Source organism: Gouania willdenowi, chromosome 6 (genome assembly GCF_900634775.1).
Source record: "Gouania willdenowi chromosome 6, fGouWil2.1, whole genome shotgun sequence".
NCBI classification, from domain to species: domain Eukaryota; kingdom Metazoa; phylum Chordata; class Actinopteri; order Blenniiformes; family Gobiesocidae; genus Gouania; species Gouania willdenowi.
In genome coordinates this window covers 40,414,045-40,435,420 of record NC_041049.1, presented here as the reverse complement: position 1 = coordinate 40,435,420, position 21,376 = coordinate 40,414,045, and the positions used below count along the sequence as shown (strand labels likewise).

Genomic DNA, 21,376 nt, shown 5'->3' with positions numbered 1-21,376 from the left:
AGTCTCTTTATACAAAGACTTAAAAACAATCTGAAATTAGTGGTGACTCAAGTAAATCACCTTTATTATGCATTATAACAATCTGTCTTTGAAACATATCATATAAATCTTCCTTAAGTCTCTAAATTATTGAAACAATGAAAAACATCTCCTAGAAAATAAAATTACAGAACATTAAATAATAATTTAATATACATTTCAATTCAAATAAGTGCATCCCATGGTCTCATGGACTCTGAGCTTTATTCTGTCTGCTGTTTGTGGAAGTGATGGGTCTAGACCAGATGATGGAAACTAGGATCAGCTCATGGTTTTAATGTCTCATTTAAGGACTCCAAAAGTACACTGAATTGCAATAAAGTAAGCAAAAGTACAACAGAAATACACAAAATGACTCCAAAACACACAGTTACAAAAAAATAAATAAAAAAAATAAGCACAAGTACAATAAAAATGCACAAATTGAAAAATAATACATTAAATGATAACATAAATATACAAAATAACTTTCAAAACACACAAAACAAAAACCAAAAATTATAGAATAAATGCTAAAGGACAAAACTATGCAAAATTACACAATAGGACTAAAAATACACAGAATGAGACTGATAATATACAAAACAACACCAAAAACAAACAAAACGACTTCAAAAACACATGCTATTGCAATACATTAAGCAAAAGAAAAACTGTTGTTTTGAGGATGAAACCAAAGTGACAACATTTTTTTTTTTTTTTTTATAAATTTTGACAGCATTTGTGTTTAGTCTCATTTTAGTCATATTTCAGTTGTATTTTAGTCAGAGACTTTTGACTAAAATACAACTTCATTTCAGTCAGGAGTGGACTAGTTAAGTGTTAATGCATTTTTGTTAGCTTTAATTACCCTAACTCTAACCCAATATGTGATGTTTTAAGGCTTGTCCTGCTATCCACGTAACAAAAGTAAAATTGAGTTTAGTTTTTATTATATTATAATATAACATGTCATAATATATTTTGATTTAGTTTTCATTATAGTTATTGTCACAAAACATAGGTTACGAAAACTTTTATAATAAAGTGCATTGTTTTCATAAGTCAAAGGGTAATGACAGAATGAACATGGCAAAGGTTAGTTGTTCTCACACTTAATTATTAGAGGAAGGTTTTTATTCATATCCAAAGCCATGAACTCCATCATTTTCCTTGTTGAAACTTTGTTCTCTTCATTGTTAATCGCTCTCAACAGACCTCTGGCTCTTTGCTCCGCTAGCTTTAGCTTTAGCAATAGCTTGATTGCTCGCTTCATTGGCTGCACACTGATCGGTGTGGCGGTATCTTGAATTGTGAATGAGGTAGCGTTTTGTTTGCAGCTGCACCAGGACTTATTTCTGCATTACAGGAATTACAAATTGTGATCCTTTGCTCTCTTTTTGTGTGTAATACTGCCAAAATGCCGAAATGCTAAGCTAACCGTGCTCTGGGTGACTGTTGTTGTTATCCTGTGTAACAGAGGCATGCGCAGCACGCACATGCACACATGACCTGGTGGGCGGGTCTGTCAGTCATCTCACAGCAGAAGGAGACAGCGGCTGATTTCATGACTGACTTTAAGACGTTTACGGAGGTAGAAAAGATCAAAATAAAGGAAATCGGCATCCTTACTCACTATAGCTCTCTGTTCACTATTTTCTATCCATCCTACTTCCACAGATTGTAGAGTGCACAGGTGATAGTTTTTATAGGAGGAGGCGGGGTGAACAGTGACGCACGATGGTCCAATGATGTCACAGAATTTCGTTCTCAGCCAATAGCTAAATTCATTTATAATAACCTGGTTTCAACCCATAGAGGGCAGTCACTCTGAGAATTTACAACTGTACTTGCCATAGTTTTGCTCCTTTTAATGCATTTTTGCTACATTACTCCTATTTCAACCATTTTTCCACCTTATATCACATATGTTGACCCATTATTGTCACTTTATCCTCTTTTCACACCATATGTCATGCTCATTGTTTGCCAATTTAACCACATTCACTATTTGTCATGTCCATTATTTGCCAGTTTAAAATAATTGTTCCTTCTTTTCTACCTCTTTTCGGCCAGTATTGACGCTTTAAAACCTTTTTTACCAATTTTTCTGTCTGTTTTTGCTTACTCTAATTTGTCCCTTTTTACCATTTCTGTGGTTTCCCATTTCATCACCTTTTCCACCATTTTTGGTCACTTTTAACCTATTTTAATTCTGATTAAAACAAGGATTTCCATTTGTAAGATGACTATATACTATGGCCCAAATAATACTAAACTTCCTGGATAACAGTGGATATTATTCAGATGAATAAATAAATGTGGTTATCACAGATTCATAGAACAATGAACCCTAATTTTACTAACTTTATGGATGGACCCCAAAAATCTCTCCCCTTTATTCCCCCTTATAGATGACCTCTCCATATGACTGTTCTTCATTGTACATGTCTGTGTTCAACCACCTTCAGCTACAGTGGGGGTCCCCGTTCTCTGGAACCTTTATTTTGGGGGTTGCAGGTTGAAAAGGTTGAGAACCACTGCACTACTGGGACTCATGGAATGCTTCATCTATTGGTCGTGTCCCAATATAGAGTTGAATACCTTGGAATTAAATCTTTGATTTATTTTTATTTGACAAGAATGAAAAAAGAAAAAAATAAGTTTTATTAGAAAAATGAATCAAATAAAGCAGATAGAATAGAACAACAGATAGTGGGTGAATCGATAGACGCTAACAATTTTCCTCTTCCTTTTTTTCAGATTAGATTTACCCACAATCCCCAGGATAATTCCAAAGTCTTTTAACGCCACTGTCGCGCCTGATGCCTCCGAGCACGCAGTCATCGTTGACTCCAAACTCTCCACATGGGACCATCACTTCCTGTGGAGGACCTGGGGTCACAAAGAGCCCCCAACGAGGGGCCGTCACTTCCTGTGGAGGACCTGGGGTCACAAAGAGCCCCCAATAAGGTCACCTGAATCACTGTTTCACCAGAACGCCACGAGGGCGCCGGCATGGCAGCGGAGGTCACGTCATCGTCGCCATGCCAACAGTGGCGGTGGTGGTGGAGGAGGAGGTAGTGGTGGGTGGGGCCACGGTCATCTAATGAGAGTGGGGTGTGTCCTCGGCACCTGTCAGGTGCAGAACCTGAGCCACCGGCTCTACCAGCTGATTGGACAGAGCGGAAGGGAAGACTCCTCCCCCATTAACCCCCGCAGTCCTCACAGCTACGGCTGATATATCCGTCAAACTCAAAAACCCAAGCCTTACCACGTTGTTCCATGTTTGCTACATGCTAACGTTCAGTGTGCTGCTATCTTTTGGTTGTATGTTTTTTAACTTTGGTCAAATGAATGAATTTAACATTTTATTTATTTATTTTTTTTTTAGCACCAACTAAAACTATGATTTTATGCATTGAATGAGCTGAACTATTAAAAAGTGAATGGTTTTTAAGTTATAACCGGCAGCAAGTTTGTATTACTAGTGTCTTTTTTATTTAAATCAATAAAAATATTTAATCCTGTTTTATAAATAAAGACATTTAAAGTTACTAGTTACTACTATTTAAAGTATTTCTAACTTCACAATTAAACTGAAACATAATTAGAAAAACATTTTGGTTTTTTGGACATGGCCGTATGAAAAGCTAGCTATCATAGCCTACTACTAATTAGCATGTTTAGCTAGCTTCTAAAAATTTCAGCCTAATTTTTTATTGTTTATATTGAGTTCTTTTCTTTAATATTTTGTCAATAAATTGAACCAAATTAAACAAAAAACACAAATTGACTCTGAAAACACACAAAACAAAAACACAAACAACAGAAAATAAAACGAAAATGACTGCAAAAATACACAACATGACTCCAAAACCTCATGATGTGACAGAAGAATAAACAAAATTCACTCCACTTACATTTCAATCTCTTTTTCATTGAAGGTTGCTAACTTGTTAGCGGCTAACCGTAGTCTAGTCTGACAACTGGAGCAGTAAGCATAGACCTTATTTAAAATAAGTCGTCTCAGTCCTCCATAATATACTTGTAAGCATTAGTAAGAAGTTAACAAGCTAACAGATTAGCCTGATAGCTGTATCAGCCACATACGTAGCTCAGTGTCAATCTCATGACCCTGGTTTAGCAACGATGTCAACCATTAGCTCCAAACTTTAGGGTCATTCCATGTCATGTTCAAGGTCATTCCATGCACTTTGGTCTCAAACAATTCTGAAATTTTTACCACTTGTTCTGTGATTATTCAATAGGCATTTTCTCTTTTTGGGGGGTGTTTTTCCTTCAAAAAACATAAAAAAAATAAATTATATATATATATATATATATATATATACATGCACAATATCATCATTATCATAACAATAATTAAAGCCAAAATGCCATGACAAATTTGTTCATTATAAACATATTTTCAAAAATAAATGTTATTCTGATGCAATGGATTTTATATTTAACTAATAAACAATAAATGATTATAGGACACAGAGCCAAGCTACAATGGCCTCATGTAAAGGATTTTCAATATTCATAAGTAGTGAAATAACCCAAAGTTGGGGTCCAAAATAAAAATGAAGAAGTTGCATAAAGAAAAATTTGTTTTAAATCCCAAGAAAGAGTAACATTTATTCTATAAATTAAAACAGAGATCAGATTTTTTTTTTTTTATTACATTCCCACATGTAGTTATGGGCCAATGAAAATAGTGGGAAAAAAAAGAAGTAATTTTTCACATTTTAAGAGCGTGTCACCCAGCAACCAATGCATATATGTGACTAATCATTAGTGATGTGAACAGTCTATGTACAAAGCTCAAAGCTTGTTTACTGAAGGCCCAAACATGTTCCAGACCCAAACCCACACTAACTTTTTTACTATTTTGAGGCTCTGGCATGTCCACCAGATAGGATGTATAGCAGATATTTTTGTATATTGTGAGAGAGTAGGTGGAGCTGTATTACTATACCAAATTTCAGTTTCCTATGTGGTGTAGTTCCTGAGATATTAGAAGCTGAAAATGGAAGAAAAATAGGAACGGGCAAAAATCAACACACACCTCTCACTATTGAACATATCTCAAAAAGGATTAATGCAATCAAACTAAAAATGTACAGTGTGACTATTGAATAATCACAAAACAATTAGTAATAATATATATTTTTTTAGACTGAAGTGCGTGGACCATTTGTTGAAATGACATGTAATGACTCTTTAGTAAATCAACCTGATGTGTAGCTAGCTAGCTCGCATGTTGTTGCATTTAAACACCTTGAGCTGATGTGATCGCCACGCACTGGGGATGCTATCTTTGTCAATGAGGAACAGTGTGAGCTGGATATCATCGTCATCATCACTGATCCTCCTGATCTGAGACGACCTGAGCTCAACGGTAATCCATCCTGTGTCTGAGGCCCATTCATGTCTCTGAGCGCTACCTCAGTGTGGGCAGAAAACCAAGAATATCCTCCGATCAAACCCGGTTAACCTTTCACCCAAAAGGCCACACGGTGCGCACAGTTAGCCAAAATAACCACTAACCCTAATCCAGGATCTGTCTGTGTGCTGCTTAGACACTGGAGACGAGAAGAGCAGCAAAGTGGGAGCAACATCCATCACAGCAGCCTAATTTATGGTTTTTAATTTTTGTTTTAAGGCCTTTCAGTATTTTTGTTGTTCTAAATGTACTGTACGTTTGATTTAAGGAATGCATGAGCACTTTATTGTTATATTTATTGTTATGATACATATGTCTTGAAATGTAGTTCCAAAAGTCTAAAACCTGCTTTAATTATTTTACTTTTAATAAATATAAGCCTTTTCACACTCTTGGAAATCTCGCTCTCGGTCAGTTTGTGTTGAGACTCATTGTGTTGCTGCTTTGGATGTAGAGGATTGTCTGATGTTGTTAGGGCGTGTCGATGATGGATGGATGATTTAAATCTTTATTTTCATAATATTCTCATCGTATGCTGAGTTTGTGAAGGTGAACCATTAGCTGAACATGTTCCCCAACATTTATTTTTTGACGAGTGGAGAACATGTAAACTCCACCCCAGCAAAAAGCCTTTTCACACTCTCGTAAATCTCGCTCTCGTTCAGTTCTCGTGCGTGACTTCAATGGTCCAGAGGGATAAACTCCCCTTGGCTGACAAAGAGTCTGACAGAGATATAGATTATTTTTACCGTTAGAGCATTTATTTCTTGAAAGATTTTTTGGAGAAATCGTGGTATCGGCCTCCATGGCAGAAATGCTGAGTTAGCTGCTAAAGCTAATGCTGCACACGAGTTGATCATTCAGGTTTTTCCTGACTTTTTAAACAGTGACCAATCAGCTGATCAGTGTGGTTTCACTTATCGGCCTGTTTAGTGTCCATCTTGTGCACTTCCTTCAAATTTGTAAATTTAATTAAAATAATAGCTTAATAAAAAATAATCATGAACCTGGTTAGTGAATGGTGGACCTCGTAAATTTACCTTTTCAAAGTGAAAACTCATAATGTCCTTTTCATCTCACTTGTCCCATCAATAATAAAGATTTTATTTATAAGCACTTTTCAAAAACTCAAAGACACTTTACAGTTGTTAAAATAATTACACAAATCAAAAAAAGAAACTAACAATAATAAAGGTAAATACTGAAAAATATACATAACAATCACAAGTTAAAAGCTTGGGAGAAGAAATGTGGAAACAGAGGAGGTCTGTCGCTTTGATACTGTTTCTCTCATTGGTTTTACAAAAGTGCTCAGATATGTGCATCATTCGCGGGTAGAGTCAGAGTTACGCCCGCTGGAGACCCAGATAATCTGTGTTTTGGTGAACCTGGTGTAATCTGTGTGGAAGCGAGGGGACTGCCTTGCTTCCATACTGCTGCTGAGCTGCTCCCATCGGTTTTTAAAAGTGCTCGGATCAGCCGAAAGTGGCATCAGCGGAAAACCCTGGTCCCTCCTTGAGTCTGTGTAATATTAATAATATAAACACTAAAGATCTCTGGAATAACATTACAAACGCTGTTATGTTGGAGATATCAACAGAGTGAATGAGCTTGTTTACGTTTATATCCCTCTCAACCTATCACCCCCCAGGTCACGCATGCGCAGTTCCAGAGTGTGAAAAGACTTTGTCCTGTTATATGTTGGACCAGGTACAAGTGTCCTTTTGTTTACTGTTGTACTTTATGACAATTATTTTTCTATAGTAGCACTGTTTAATAATGCACTTTTCAGTACTCGGTTGAATTTGTGTGTGCGTGTGTGTGTGTGTGTGTGTGTGTGTGTGTGTGTGTGTGTGTGTGTGTGTGTGTGTGTGTGTGTGTGTGTGTGTGTGTGTGTGTGTGTGTGTGTGTGCGTTTGTAAAAGTTCGCAATATTAAAGTCTTTGGCTTCTCGAGGCCTCCAAGGAGGAAAAATCAGATAAATTCAGCTTTGAAAACATGAATTTAAATTCTACATCAAAAAAAACTAAAAAAAAAAAACTAAATATGTAGCCAGCAGAAAACATATCAAATGGGTCATTTCAAAACTTCAGTCAAGAAATTCTGAAATTTTTACCAATTGTTCTATGATTATTCAATAGTCACACTGTACATTTTAAGTTTGATAAATGTTTTGATGCAATGGTTTTTATGTTTTTTATGTTACTAGTAAAAAACTAAAAAATTAACAAATAAATAAAAAAAAACAATAAGGCCCTATGCTACGCAGCAAGATCATTACATCCTGGTTTAGCTGATCCACTTCATAACTTGGTCCCGACCATGTTAGGTGTTGCTTAAGTTTAAAATGATGAATAATTAAAATCCATAATTCAGACCAAAAACAACACCGTTGTTACAGAAAAGGCAGGAATGAAAGAACCCAGGCAGGAAGCTGCTGACACTGTTAATGCGTAAAAGCGTGATATTATTCATCATATTAATCCATTGGATGGGATATCCCATTCAACTGATTGTAGATCAGTCCATCCTATATAAATCTATATCTTTCCTAAAGGATGTCATTGGTAAATGAAAGGATTGCAGAGAATATTTAGACATTGATGCTGTGTGGATCTGATCTGACTGCTGTCAGATCAGATCCACACAGTGACGTGTTCACACATCACTTTTTATTGGACAGCTCGATTTCTAAGAGAACTGATTGGTCAGGAGGCGGGACTTTATCACTCGCAAAAATCCTATTTAGAGCAAAACCTTAAAGGTCCTATATCATGCAAATCAAATTTTTGTTACAATGTTAATTCCTTATCCAAAACACCCCCAAAGTATTATTGGGCTTCCTTCCTGCATCTCTGAGAAATCCTCAATAATCCTGCTTTCTGAATGCTTGTGAGGTCATTAGCATTATGAACCGCCCCCTCCAGGAAGTGCCTGCTGCCGGTGCCGCACCTCCACACTGAACACTACAGTGTAGGCACCCAGAGAGCAGACATCGTATCGCCTCTTACTTGATCTGACATGTTTGAGAGAAAACCGCTTTGGTGATCACTGATCTGCCTCAGAGCGAGTCATGCAGGAGCCTCACAGGCAAGTCAGTGTATCGACACGTATAACACCCTGACATAGGAGACATGTCATTTTTATCATTTGTTTATATATCTTTTTCTTGCTGTTTTTTTGTGACAGTGTACGTGTTTAATATTAGAAAATACCTAGTGGTAAACATGATTGTGGAGGGGGAAAGTTATTATAGTTCTGCCTGACCAAAAGAGGGGGCTGTTGCATTTGAAAAGAAAAAGGACTGAGACAAACCGAAGAAAAAGTTAAGCTTGTTCTGAACCGTTGATGTTAAATAAAAGTTGTTAAAGACAATGGAAGTGTAACACACACCCACTCATGAATATGCATAAGCAGGCAGCAAACAACCCGTTGGTCAGAAAGTCATTTTTCAGAGGCTAAAACTCTGAAAAACAGGCGAGTTTGGGAAAATAAACCTCAAACACTATGTTTTTGTGGTTCTTAGAACAAATGGAGACGGTTGAAAAATGCATGATATGGGACCTTTAAGTTTCCATGGTGATTTAGCTCTGTAAGACGTTAGCGAGCTTCGTACTCCAGCACATACTGACTAAATCCTGAAAGTTAGCACGATAAGAGGTAATCTATCTTCGTAACATACCCCCTACATGATTATAAGACACAGAGCCAAGCTACAAAGGATTTTCAATATCCACAGGTAGTGAAATAACCCAAAGTTGGGGTCCAAAATAAAAATGAAGAATTTGCAACTTTTATAACCTTTGCACTTTAAATTAAAATACAGATCATATTTATTCTTACATTCCCACATGCAGTTATGGGTCAATGAAAATAGGAAAAAAAATTTTTTTTTTCAGATGTTAAAAGCGTGTCACCCAAGAACCAATGCATATATGTGATTAATCATTAGTGGTGTGAACAGTCTATAAACATAGCTCAAAGCTGATAAAATTACAGGGAGCCGAGGCATATACTAAGTTATTTACTGAGCATGATTGAATTTTGTTTGAGTTTTTGAGACTCTACACAATGGTTCAGTGGGTGAACCATTGTTCACCCACTGGTGTTGGTTCCAACACCAGGAAAGAAAGAAAGAAAGCAAGAAAGAAAGAAAGCAAGAAAGAAAGAAAGAAAAAAAGAATAATAATCCAACCCAATAACAATGTTTCCCCCTTTTTGAGTACCATGAACTATACATTTTCGGAAAGCGTGGGGGCATGCCTACGACATGACAAGGGTCCCTAGTCACTGACGAGCACGTGGCATTAGCATAATGTGGCCACTACGAGAGCAAGAGGCTCTCGTAGTGGCCACATACTGTATATGCACATAATAAATAAAATAGGATGTGTTAGTTTGCAGAATATTTAAGTTATTAAGAATATTGTAAAGACAATAAACAGAAGGTTTAAAAACTTGATCTGGCAAACCTGGCAAAAATGTTGGACAATCATTGGCTGCTGTATGTGAGCTGTATCATTGTTATCACTACAGTAGAGGTTTTCTTGATAATCTTATCGTGTTTACTGTTCCTAGAAAGCAACTTCAGGTATATCTCACATTTCAAACTGTTTTATTTTGTACTTAAAGTGGTTATTCGGCATTTTGGGGTTTATTTGATGAACAGGTTTGAAAGTGCAAAATTCCCTATGTTTTCCCTTTTTTCAAAATGGGCACCTTTAGCATCAGTTTTCTCAAAAACTGCAAGGTTGTGCACGAATAACTTTTTCTTGAGGAATCTCTATATATTTCTGATGTAAAATGTAAAAAAAATAATTAGGTAGTGCCCCCTGGGGTTGAATTTTTAGGCCTCTTTGAGGCTACCGACAGCAGCCTATCATTATGTAACACAAAGATCAGGGACACGTATGCCACGAAATCACACAAAATACCAAGAACACTCTGAATACAAACTGCTGGTTTGTTAAATAGTTAAAAATCTTCACGTGTTGTACATTAAAGGAAAAGTTCATCTACAACAGACATGGGCAACAGGAGTCCCCAAAGTAAACCCACAAAGTGACTCTAAAAACACATAAAAATCAGAAAAATAAACAAAACAACAGCAGAAATACACAAAATAACTCCAAAAAGCCTAGATAATCATATAAGAATGCAAGAATTTACTCTAAAAACATACAAGACGTATATAACATACACACCTAATAACTTGAAAATACACAAAACGACACCAAAAATACCCACTTTGAGTTCAGAAACGCAAAATGTGTGTGTGTGTGTGTGTGTGTGTGTGTGTGTGTGTGTGTGTGTGTGTGTGTGTGTGTGCGTGTGTGTGTGTGTGCGTGTGTGTGTGTGTTGACAATATTAAGTGATTTAAAACAACTCAAGGTAGTACAATTTACCAATATATAAATATATATATACACTTTATAAAATGTACTTTTAGCAGCGCTTCATTCATTCATATTTTATTATAAGCTAAGTATAAAAGTGGAGTCAAAACCAAACTTCATTCAGATGTGTTGCATAATACGAGAGAGAAAACCTGCTGATTACTAGAATCGTGTGTACTCCAAGGCCAACGTTCAACCCAGGTTCACTTTAGTTTGGTTAAAGTGTTACTGGAAGCTGTGGATCCTCATTTATGATCCACCAGGAGGGGATACATAAATATCTGCAGCTCTGATCAACACCAACGCATCACATCTGCACATCTCGCAGCCATGAAGGTGCTAAACATTGTAAGTATTTATTTACTAAATACTCTTAATGTGAAGGAGCATTATTGGTGTATTTTTTATGTTTAAATACAATTCTTCAAATTTAGGGTCCTGACCCATCTTTGACTTATCGTCCAAATGTAGAGAAAGATGCTTATAGAAACTTTAAGGTAAGACATAAAGAATAGATCGTGTGGTTAGTTTAATCAAATAAAGGTTATGATAGTTTATTCTCTTATTTCACAATGAAAGATTATTATTTTTGTTTTTCAGAGTGGGAATTTGTTCGATCGTGTGTTTAACACATACAAACTGATGCACACCAACCAGACAATGGAGTTTGTGAAGCAAAAAGTGAGTGAGTCTGAACGCTGTGACCACAACAGGAGTAAACACAGCCCTTTTTAGGGGGTGCTGACCCACCAGAGAGCAGAGTGTTTACTTAGTTCAAACTATCAAATAGATCAGACATGGGCAACAGGAAACCCCCAAAGAAAACACACAAAATGACTAAAAAAGTATACACAAAATGACTCTAAAACATACAAAAAGTACAGCAAAATACAGAAAATGACAATGAAATGCAACAAAATTATTCCAAAACATACAAAAATACACTAAAATAAACAAAAGAATAACAAAAATACAACTGAATAAAGCAAAAATGTAAATGACAAACAAAAACACAAAAAATTACAGCAAAATATACAAAATTACATGAAAGCTTTACACAAAAGACTCAAAAAACATACCAAACTTCAATAAAATATACAAAAGAACAACAAAAAGACAAAAAATGCAACACAAAGGACAACACAAATAGACAAAATGATTCATAACAGACACAAAAAAGGCAAAAACACACAGAATGCTTCCAAAATATAAAAACAAGATGAATACATATAATGAATTAAAAAAAAAACATACAAAATAACAGGGAAAAAAATCACAAAGCAAAAAAAAACAAAAACACACACACACTCTTTGTTGTTTCCTGTATTACTGTATTAACGTCTTAAATGTCTAATAATTGATGAACAAATAAATAAATTACTGATTAAAAATGTGATATATTTTTGTTATTTTTCTATTTCAGATGAAAACACCAAACACAATTTAAAAAACAAACTGTATGCTATACTTTACTTTCTCAAATATCATTGTAGTTAAAAAAAAATGCTCTAATGGCACAAGTTCACGTTGACCAAGTGACACTTGATGTTTGATTGTCACGTCTGAGGTGACGCTTTTATTTTTTAGAGTCATTAAAGCAAGACAAACAGAGCGGACTGAGCAAACAAGACAAGGGCATCCTCTGAAAGGAGACGTGTCACTGAACTGGGCTCACAATGTTTGTGTAACCTTGTTTTTAACAACAGGGCTTACTACGGGACACTGACATCAGGATACTTTATTACTGTATATACAAGTTTAGGATTTTAAATCAACCAATCACAATGGGTATTTCATCAAAACCAGCTCAGGGTTAAATACAGGTTTAACCTGAGCGTCCGGCTCCGTTAAGCCAGGTTCTAACTGGAACGGCAGTTTCATCAAAGAGAAAACACCTTAGTTATCATAGTAACACAGTCCGTGGGTCAAACCTGCTCCTGACCAGGTTTAAGCAGCAGGCTTGGCTTAATCTGCAGACTCACTGTCATGAAACCACATCATCATTATTAAAGAAGTCATTAAGTGATGCTTTAAAACACTCAATAAAGATCTACAACAGGAAAAAAGAGTCAAAAAGAACTATGTTCTACTTCAAAATACCGCTTTAATACGGAATTTAAAGGGCCCATGTTAAGCAAAATCGACTTTTCTGTGCTTTAAATATCATTAAAGTGCTATTTGGGCTTCATACACATGTCCAAAGTTTTTTTTTCTCATTGATTTCCTCAATCGTTAGTTAGAGGGTGATTTGCTCCTTTCTGTGCTCGGGACGTGCATCCAAACAAGTTGTGAATAGAGCGCGTTTGAGGGAGGGGCTTCTCTGTTAACGGTGGTGTTTATACAGTGGATGATATTGTGGCGATAAATTACGTTCATAATTCACCCAGTGACTGTGAAGCAATGGGAACATTGTGTTGAGAAGGTGGTGTTTCCGGTCAGATATATTTTGGTGTGAGTCAGTGTGTGCACTGTGCACATAGATATCATAATACGTAGACGGCGCGTCAACTGTGGAGGGACACGTCAACAGCGCCGCCATCTTGGATCGGTGGTGGTGTAGGCAGTGGTGCATGGACATAACGACTGAAAGATATATTTCTCAATCTCTCAGTAGAATTATTCGTTGAATTTTGAACTGATTTCTAAACTGTTTAATTTTTTACAAACATCACACATGTAGCTATGATACAAGGTACTTGGATATTTTTAAAATGCTGGTTTTACCACTCAACACATAATCTCCACACCCACATCCTTGAATATTTCAGTTCTTTGGCTACAATAATTAATGATGATGATATAATAATAATAATAATAATAATAATAATAATAATAATAATAATAATAATAATAATAATAATAATAATAATAATAATAATAATATTACAATGATAATACCACACTATATTATAAAGTATCAATAATAATAATAAAAAATCAATAATATGAGAATATAATGATAATTATAAGAATAGCAGTAACAATAATACTGTAGTAGTACAAATTTTACAAAAATATGAATATTTGTCAAATGCAATGTATAGCCTGAAACAATGTTGTCAATAAAAACCTGAGCACATCTGAACGTTTTCTAGGTTCCTTTTGTCTATCTATCTATCTATCTATCTATCTATCTATCTATCTATCTATCTATCTATCTATCTATCTATCTATCTATCTATCTATCTATCTATCTATCTATTTATCTATCTATCTATCTATCTATTTATCATGTCTGACATTTGTTACAAACAAACCCTGTGAAAATTGTTTGAGAATTGAGTGAATTATGACAACTTTAATAGTGTAAACACATCATTCCTCTATAGATGTAATGCACTGTAGGAGTGATTGCCACCAGTCCAAGATGGCCGCCCAGTAGACACACCGCTCTAGTGGGCGGCAGCAGTCGTTGCGGCGTCTACGTATTATTATGACACTTGACTTAGCAACGCACGTCGCCATTTTACGGGTGGTAATCATTTGCCCGACAACTGCTATTTACAGCTGATTTTGCAGTCTGGCTGATTTTTATCGTATAATGCCCAAATCCTGCATAGTATTTGGCTGTCATAACCACTCCTGACTGAAGGAAAAGATATCCTTTTACAGCATACTGACAGAAAAAGACCAGAAATGGAAATTATGGATCCAAGCACTGAGGCGAACAAAGGTAGATGGAACTACATGGAGTCAAAAATCAAAGTGGTTGTATATTTGCAGTAGACATTTCGTTAATGGTAGGTTGTGTATATTGGGATCTAATTTCTTCCTGACTGATTTTATGACATTGATTATGACATGACTTAGCCTACATTTAAATTGTAATTTATTCAGTAGTGACTGAAATGTGTATGGAGTATGTCTAACTTGAAGACAAGCAGTGATGTGCAGTCAGGGTACGCAAGGTAGGCAGTGCCTACCCAAGGGTGAATTGATATTTTGATAATTTGTTATAATTATAATATAATTATGAATTATTTATTTTTCCATTTACAATAGCATACAGTATCTATAAGTTTGAAAGTGTCCGCATTTTGTGCGTTTCATAGCCCAAATTACTAAATAGTGCTATTTCCTGGAACGGCTGCAGTCTCACTCTGCTGTAAGGCAGGAGGAGGCCACGCCCCCTCTTAAAGGCACGTTGCTGCTCTGCCTCTGTTCCTCTTGGCGTGTTTTTATGTGTTTGCGCATGCGCAGTCCGGTCCCCAAGATGACACGTCCAAAGGCAGTGTAGAGAGCTGCCTTTGGAAGTAACCGCGCTATGATAAATTCAATACGTAAGTTCACAGTGCATTAGTGAATTGATCCCATGTAACCGTTGCTGCTACGTTCTCTAGCTAGTGGGCGGGATAACACTACAGGCAGGATGACAGCCCTAGAGACAATAGAGAAACTTTTTTTTGAGGAAAAACAACAGCTTTTAAAAGATGGAGACCAACACCTGAGCTACTAGAGCTTCAGCAAAGGTAAGGTCAGAAAATGTTTCATACTTTCAACAGTGAATGGTACAAACAAAAATGGCTTTTCCGAGTTGTTGTTGTTTGTCATTTTCTCTGTGTTACTATGTTTCCAACACAAACAACGGATGCGCTGCCTTGTCATGAGATGTATCTTGTTGGGAGAGTATGGAGGCTATATTGAATAATTGTTTATGTTTCTTAAATTTTGTTTTATGATGATTTTGTTTGATGCTAAATGCTTGTTCATGTGGATCTTGTTGGGTTTTTTCTTTCTTATTATGAATTTTATATTTTGATAAGTGCATTGAGATGACTTTGTTGTAAATTGCTTTATACAAATAAAGTTGATTCGAATTGAATTAACACTTGCCAGCAGAAACATATGAAATTGTCATTGGTGGTCTCAATTTGCAACGTGCCTACCCAACCCTAGTGGTCACGGCACGTCACTGAAGACAAGCAACGTGAAATTAACAGTAAATATGCAATGCGTTGACTTGTATATGAATTGTAAGTATATTAAATAAACAAATATGCTTCATATACCCATTTATGTTTTAATTTAGACTGTATTATTATTATTATTATTATTATTAGCAGCGCTAGCCTAGGATAGCCACATTGCGTAATGAGCCAAGTATCATGATGACACAGGCCTATATAGACACAAAAACACATACATAAGCCTATCTTTAAGAAAATATATGCATCCCACCTTTTATAAGTCCTCATCTTCTCCATTGTGTAGACGCCAGGGCTGTTAATGAGCTACTCGTAAATAGCAGACCATTGGAGATCTGTCCATGTTGTCGGGAAGTTTTTCCATGAACCTTGAGGTGTTTGGTATGGACATGATTCCAAACTAACCAGATGTAACTTCCCTTCATATCAGTACTTGGCCTTTAGCTCTAATCTGCTGAAATATTCATACAACATTGAGTAAAACCTTCGTGTTGTCTGAGCTAAATAGTGTAAATAGTGGTTGTCAAGAAAATGTAAACACCTCTTAAAATGGCAAAGGGCATTGCTAAGGCAAATGTCCCGGATGATGATGTCACCGTGACAAGGTGTATAGAGAAGTGTGGTTGGATGAACCATAGACATTATAATGCGTAGACGCCGCATCGACTGTTGCAGCCCATTAGATCTAGATCATCTTGGACTGGTGACAATCACTCCTACAGTGCATTTTTCACGGGGTTTGTTTGTAACAAACGTCAGATATGATAGATAGACAGACAGACAGACAGACAGATAGACAGACAGACAGACAGACAGACAGACAGACAGAAATAGAACAACAGGAACCCAGAAAATGTTCAGATGTGCTCAGGTTTTTATTGACAACATTGTTTAAGGCTATACATTGCATTTGACAATTATTATTGTGTAATTGTACTACTACTGTATTATTGTTATTGCTATTATCATTGTATTATTATTATTGTTATTATTATTGCTATAATATTATTATAATATATTCTTATAATACCTTGTTATTGTTGTTATTATTATTATAAATATTTTTTATTATTAATATTGTTGTTTTTATTATTGGGATTGCTATTATTATTTTGCTATATTATTATATTAGATTTTTCATATTACCTTATTATTCTTATTACTATTATTATTATTATTATTAATAATAATAATAATAAAAGTAGTAAAACCAGCATTTTAAATATATCCAAGTACCTTGTATCATAGCTACGTGTGTGACGTTTTAGAGATCAGTTTAGAAATCGGTTCAAAATTCAACGAATAATTCTACTTAAAGATTGAGCAATATCTCTTGCTGTCGTAATGTCCATGCTCCACTGCCTCCATCACCACCGATCCAAGATAGCGGCGCTGTTGACGTGTCCCTCTACAGTCGATGCGGCATCTACGTATATAATGCCTATGCACTGGAGAATAAAGTTTGGAGTTCCTTGCTGAACACGCCGCCTCTGATTCCCGATCACAGACATATTGAATATTCAATATTTATTGTGTCAGTGGTTGCACATTGTTGACGGTCCCAAGGCAAAGTCTCACCATCAGCTGCTCATATGAAACAATGGGATATTTCCTTATGAAATTATCACTAATTGTATTGAAGATCAGCTCATTACAGTTTGTAGCTCATTAACTGTCTCATAATGGTTAGAATGAGACATTATTTAGGTACTTTCCTCCAATGATTGTTTCGTTTATTACCCCTTTATCTCGGGAGAACAAATTAAATTAACTCGTTATCTCGGGAAAACAGAGACGTTATCGAGAGAAAACGGAGGAAATAAAATGTATGAAAGCATGGCCCTTTAGGGCTTCCGGACAAAAAGACAGAAAAATACACAAAATGTCAGAAAAAATACGCAAAAACACAGTAAATTACCGAAAAAATACACAAAATACGCAAAATGACAGAGAAATAGAAAAAAGACAGCAAAAATATATAAGACAAAATACACAAAATTACAGATTATTCCTGTGTAAAAAATTAAACAAACTAGTTCTGTCACTGTTTCAGGAATGACAATAAAGTTGATCTTATCTTATTAAATTAGGGAAAAACTTACTAATATGAAACAAAAAAATGACTGAGAATCCACACCAACAACAAAAAAAATTAAATATACATTTTTTAAATTGTAGAAATATTTACAAAAAAAATGACAATTGACTGTATCATTGACTGAAACTGGATTTCCAGCACTCTGATTGGTCCAGCTGCAGCCATGCTAAGATGTCTATGATGGATGCCATCATGTCTCTGGACCAGTTGGTGGATGAATCAGATCCTGATGTGGATTTCCCAAACTCATTCCATGCGTTCCAGACTGCTGAAGGCATCCGCCACGCACACCCTGACAAAGGCACACACACACACGCACGCACACACATACACACTCGCACGCAAACACATACGGTTGGTTGGATTAAAGGTAAATGTTTGTTTTCTCAGACTGGTTCCACCTGGTGGGTCTGATCCATGATGTGGGAAAGATCATGTCTCTTTATAATGAACCTCAGGTGAAGAAACACCAACTAACATCACGTCTCACTCACATGATGGACATATTTCTATATTTGTGAACACATTATTTGAATGAATCTTTATTCTCTACGAAGGAGAATAAAACGCTTGTTACATTGAACTCAACGATCAAAGCACGTGACTGCTTACATTGGATTTTAAATCAACCAATCACAACCTGATCGCTCTGAAACACACCCATGGGTCCAAAGTAAACACTCAAAAACAGAAAACATATTCAAAATGACAGAGAAATATACAAAATGATAGAAAAACAGAAAAAATTACAGACATTACACAAAATGACAGAGCAACACACAAAATAACAGAAAAAAATACTCAAAATGACAGAGAAATACACAAAAGGACAACAAAAGATACACAAAACAAATAAGGAAAATAACAAAAAAAAACATATTGTGTGTTGCAGTGGGCGGTGGTGGGCGACACCTTTCCTGTGGGCTGCAGGTTTCAGAACTCCATCGTGTTCAGAGACTCCACATTTGTGAACAATCCAGACGAAACAAATCCCTCTTACAAGTTTGTATTCTCACCATAAAACATCATTTATGTTTTCATCTTCTCAAAGAAAAACTTTTTAAGTCATCTTTTTCAAGTTGAGTGTTTCCTTTAGAAATGTCCATTTTCTTACTTTTTATGCTTGTTTTTCAGAACAGAAAATGGAATCTACCAACCAAACTGTGGCCTTGATAAAGTCTTCATGTCCTGGGGTCATGACGGTGAGAACTTTCATCCCTAAACTGGAACGATTCCATTGTTTGAAGAACGTGTGCGTTTGTCTGAACCTCTGCCCTGTTTTTGCTCAGAGTATCTTTACAGAGTGATGAAGTTTAACAGCTGCTCCATCCCAGAGGAGGTCAGTGAGTTCACCACTGATTCATGTGTTTTATCTATGGTCTGTTTGGAAATGAAGGTTTTTCTCTATCCATTGAGGGCTTGTACATGATCCGCTTCCATTCCTTCTACCCGTGGCACACTAACGGAGACTACATGCACCTGTGCAACGACAAGGACCTGGACATGCTGCCTTTGGTCAGAGAGTTCAAGTGAGAATCTGATTTTATCTTTAATTAACAGAATGTCCACAATCCTATTCTTAAAGCTTTATACTGGATTAGAAATACTTTAAATCCAATGAGTTGTAGCGGATGTGCAGCAATGGTGAGGGCCAGGAAATTTAAGGCAAAACAAGACAGTAGCAGTTAGCTTTTAAAGACAGATTCCAAACGTCTGTCAAAAAAGAACAACAAAAATACACATAATTTAATGCAAAATGACGACATAAATATGCAAAAATTGCAGCAAAATACACAAACTGACAACAAAATTCTACAAAATTACTCCAAAAACAAAACGAACAAAAAAATATACAAAATAACAAAAAATGTAACACATTCAAACACACAAGGCGACTATGGAAATAACAGAAATAAAACATATATATATATATATATATATATATATACTGTATATACTGTACATAGGCAATATTTATGATTAAAAATTTGCACAATGACATTACAAAGCTAAATATTTACAATGCTAGTTATAGTTAATAATTTAAAAAAACACAAAATTGTCTACGAGTAGATTTTGCTTTATTAGTAAGAGTTACTCACGCACTATTGCACTAACAACCTTTACTAGGAAAACATTTGTTTACTCATACACTAAATATTTCACTAGTAGTACTCATAGACCTAATGCAAATTAAGTAGGAGGGATTAGAACCAAGTCCACCTCTCTGATTTGTTGAAATTTTTTCAAAGCCAATGGCCAGCCTGAATTTATTTTCCCCGCCCCCTCATTAGCATATGATGTTAACTAGGGACACTTTACTGCTTCAATAGAAAAGTCTATCGTGCACCAGTAAACCTAAACTGAGCACTAGTAGAGATTACTGATGGTGGATATTGGGGTCAATTGTAGTTGTAATTGTGTAATTCATAATAATTACAATTGTGATGTTTGTAATTGTATTTTAAAAAAATGCATGTCGCTGTCGCAATTATTGAGTTGTAAATGAGTTCAGATAAATTAGTTTAGAATTGACATGGACATTCTATAAAAATTGTCAGTGCCAAGGCATAAAAATAGAAACTGAGATAAAACTATCATAACATAAGACGCAAAAAACCAGTTCAAATATGAGCACACTTAAATTGGGGTGAAAATACAGTAGGGCATGAAATCTGTGAAACATTTTGAAATTTGTTTACCGTTGAGACCATTTTAATATTTAAAAAGAAAAATGTAAATCTCGGGCTATACAGACTGAAAAAAGGGACAGCAACGTCCTCACCAATAATATTAAAACCAATATTTTCATTGATTAGGAAGCCAAGAGATGAAAAACAAATAAGATATTTTTTAGTGTAATTTACAGCTAATTTAAAACATGGGTCAAACTGACTGTTATCAATACAAATGCTAACAGAATGCTAACACAAGAGGAAGGTTATGTTTTATGGGCTTATTTATTAAAGGCTTAGTAATTGTGATTAATTTAAACTTTAGTAATTGAGAACATAATTGTATTTGTTTTACACAGCTGAGCCTCTAATTACTGCCCTAACGTGTAAACCTGATCACTGACCGTGTTGGAAAAACAATGAGAGGAAAATACAACTTTCTCCAACTCTGTTCATTATTTCCACAGTAACTTTGATCTTTACACAAAAACTACAAACATGCCCGACATCGAGGAGCTGAAGCCGTACTACCAGTCACTGATGGACAAGTACTGCCCTGGAGTCCTGCACTGGTGATGGGACCACAGTAGATCACAGTGACCTCTACTGTCCAATCAGAGTAGATCATAGTCACCTCTACTGTCCAATCAGAGTAGATCATAGTGACCTCTACTATCCAGAGTAGATCACAGTGACCTCTACTGTCCAATCAGAGTAGATCATAGTCACCTCTACTGTCCAATCAGAGTAGATCATAGTCACCTCTACTGTCCAATCAGAGTAGACCATAGTCACCTCTACTGTCCAATCAGA

General features: G+C 35.8%; 1 protein-coding gene across 1 annotated transcript; it reads left to right on the top strand.

The window, feature by feature from the left end:
- The first annotated feature begins 11,165 nt into the window (after window positions 1–11,165).
- miox (myo-inositol oxygenase) lies at window positions 11,166–21,189 on the top strand. The gene is made up of 10 exons (XM_028450312.1): window positions 11,166–11,213; window positions 11,300–11,362; window positions 11,466–11,546; window positions 18,027–18,189; window positions 18,279–18,346; window positions 18,781–18,890; window positions 19,023–19,090; window positions 19,178–19,227; window positions 19,305–19,417; window positions 21,031–21,189. Exons 1-10 carry the CDS (start codon window positions 11,196–11,198, stop codon window positions 21,137–21,139), a joined length of 843 nt encoding a protein of 280 aa, XP_028306113.1. The 5' UTR covers window positions 11,166–11,195; the 3' UTR covers window positions 21,140–21,189.
- Window positions 21,190–21,376: the final 187 nt, after the last annotated feature.

Bases quoted from the DNA above. Each gene is read 5' to 3' on its own strand.
- miox (XM_028450312.1), top strand. The intron at 18,347-18,780 runs GTGAAGAAACAC...TGTGTGTTGCAG, and splicing joins CTCTTTATAATGAACCTCAG to TGGGCGGTGGTGGGCGACAC. The intron at 19,091-19,177 runs GTGAGAACTTTC...GTTTTTGCTCAG, and splicing joins CATGTCCTGGGGTCATGACG to AGTATCTTTACAGAGTGATG.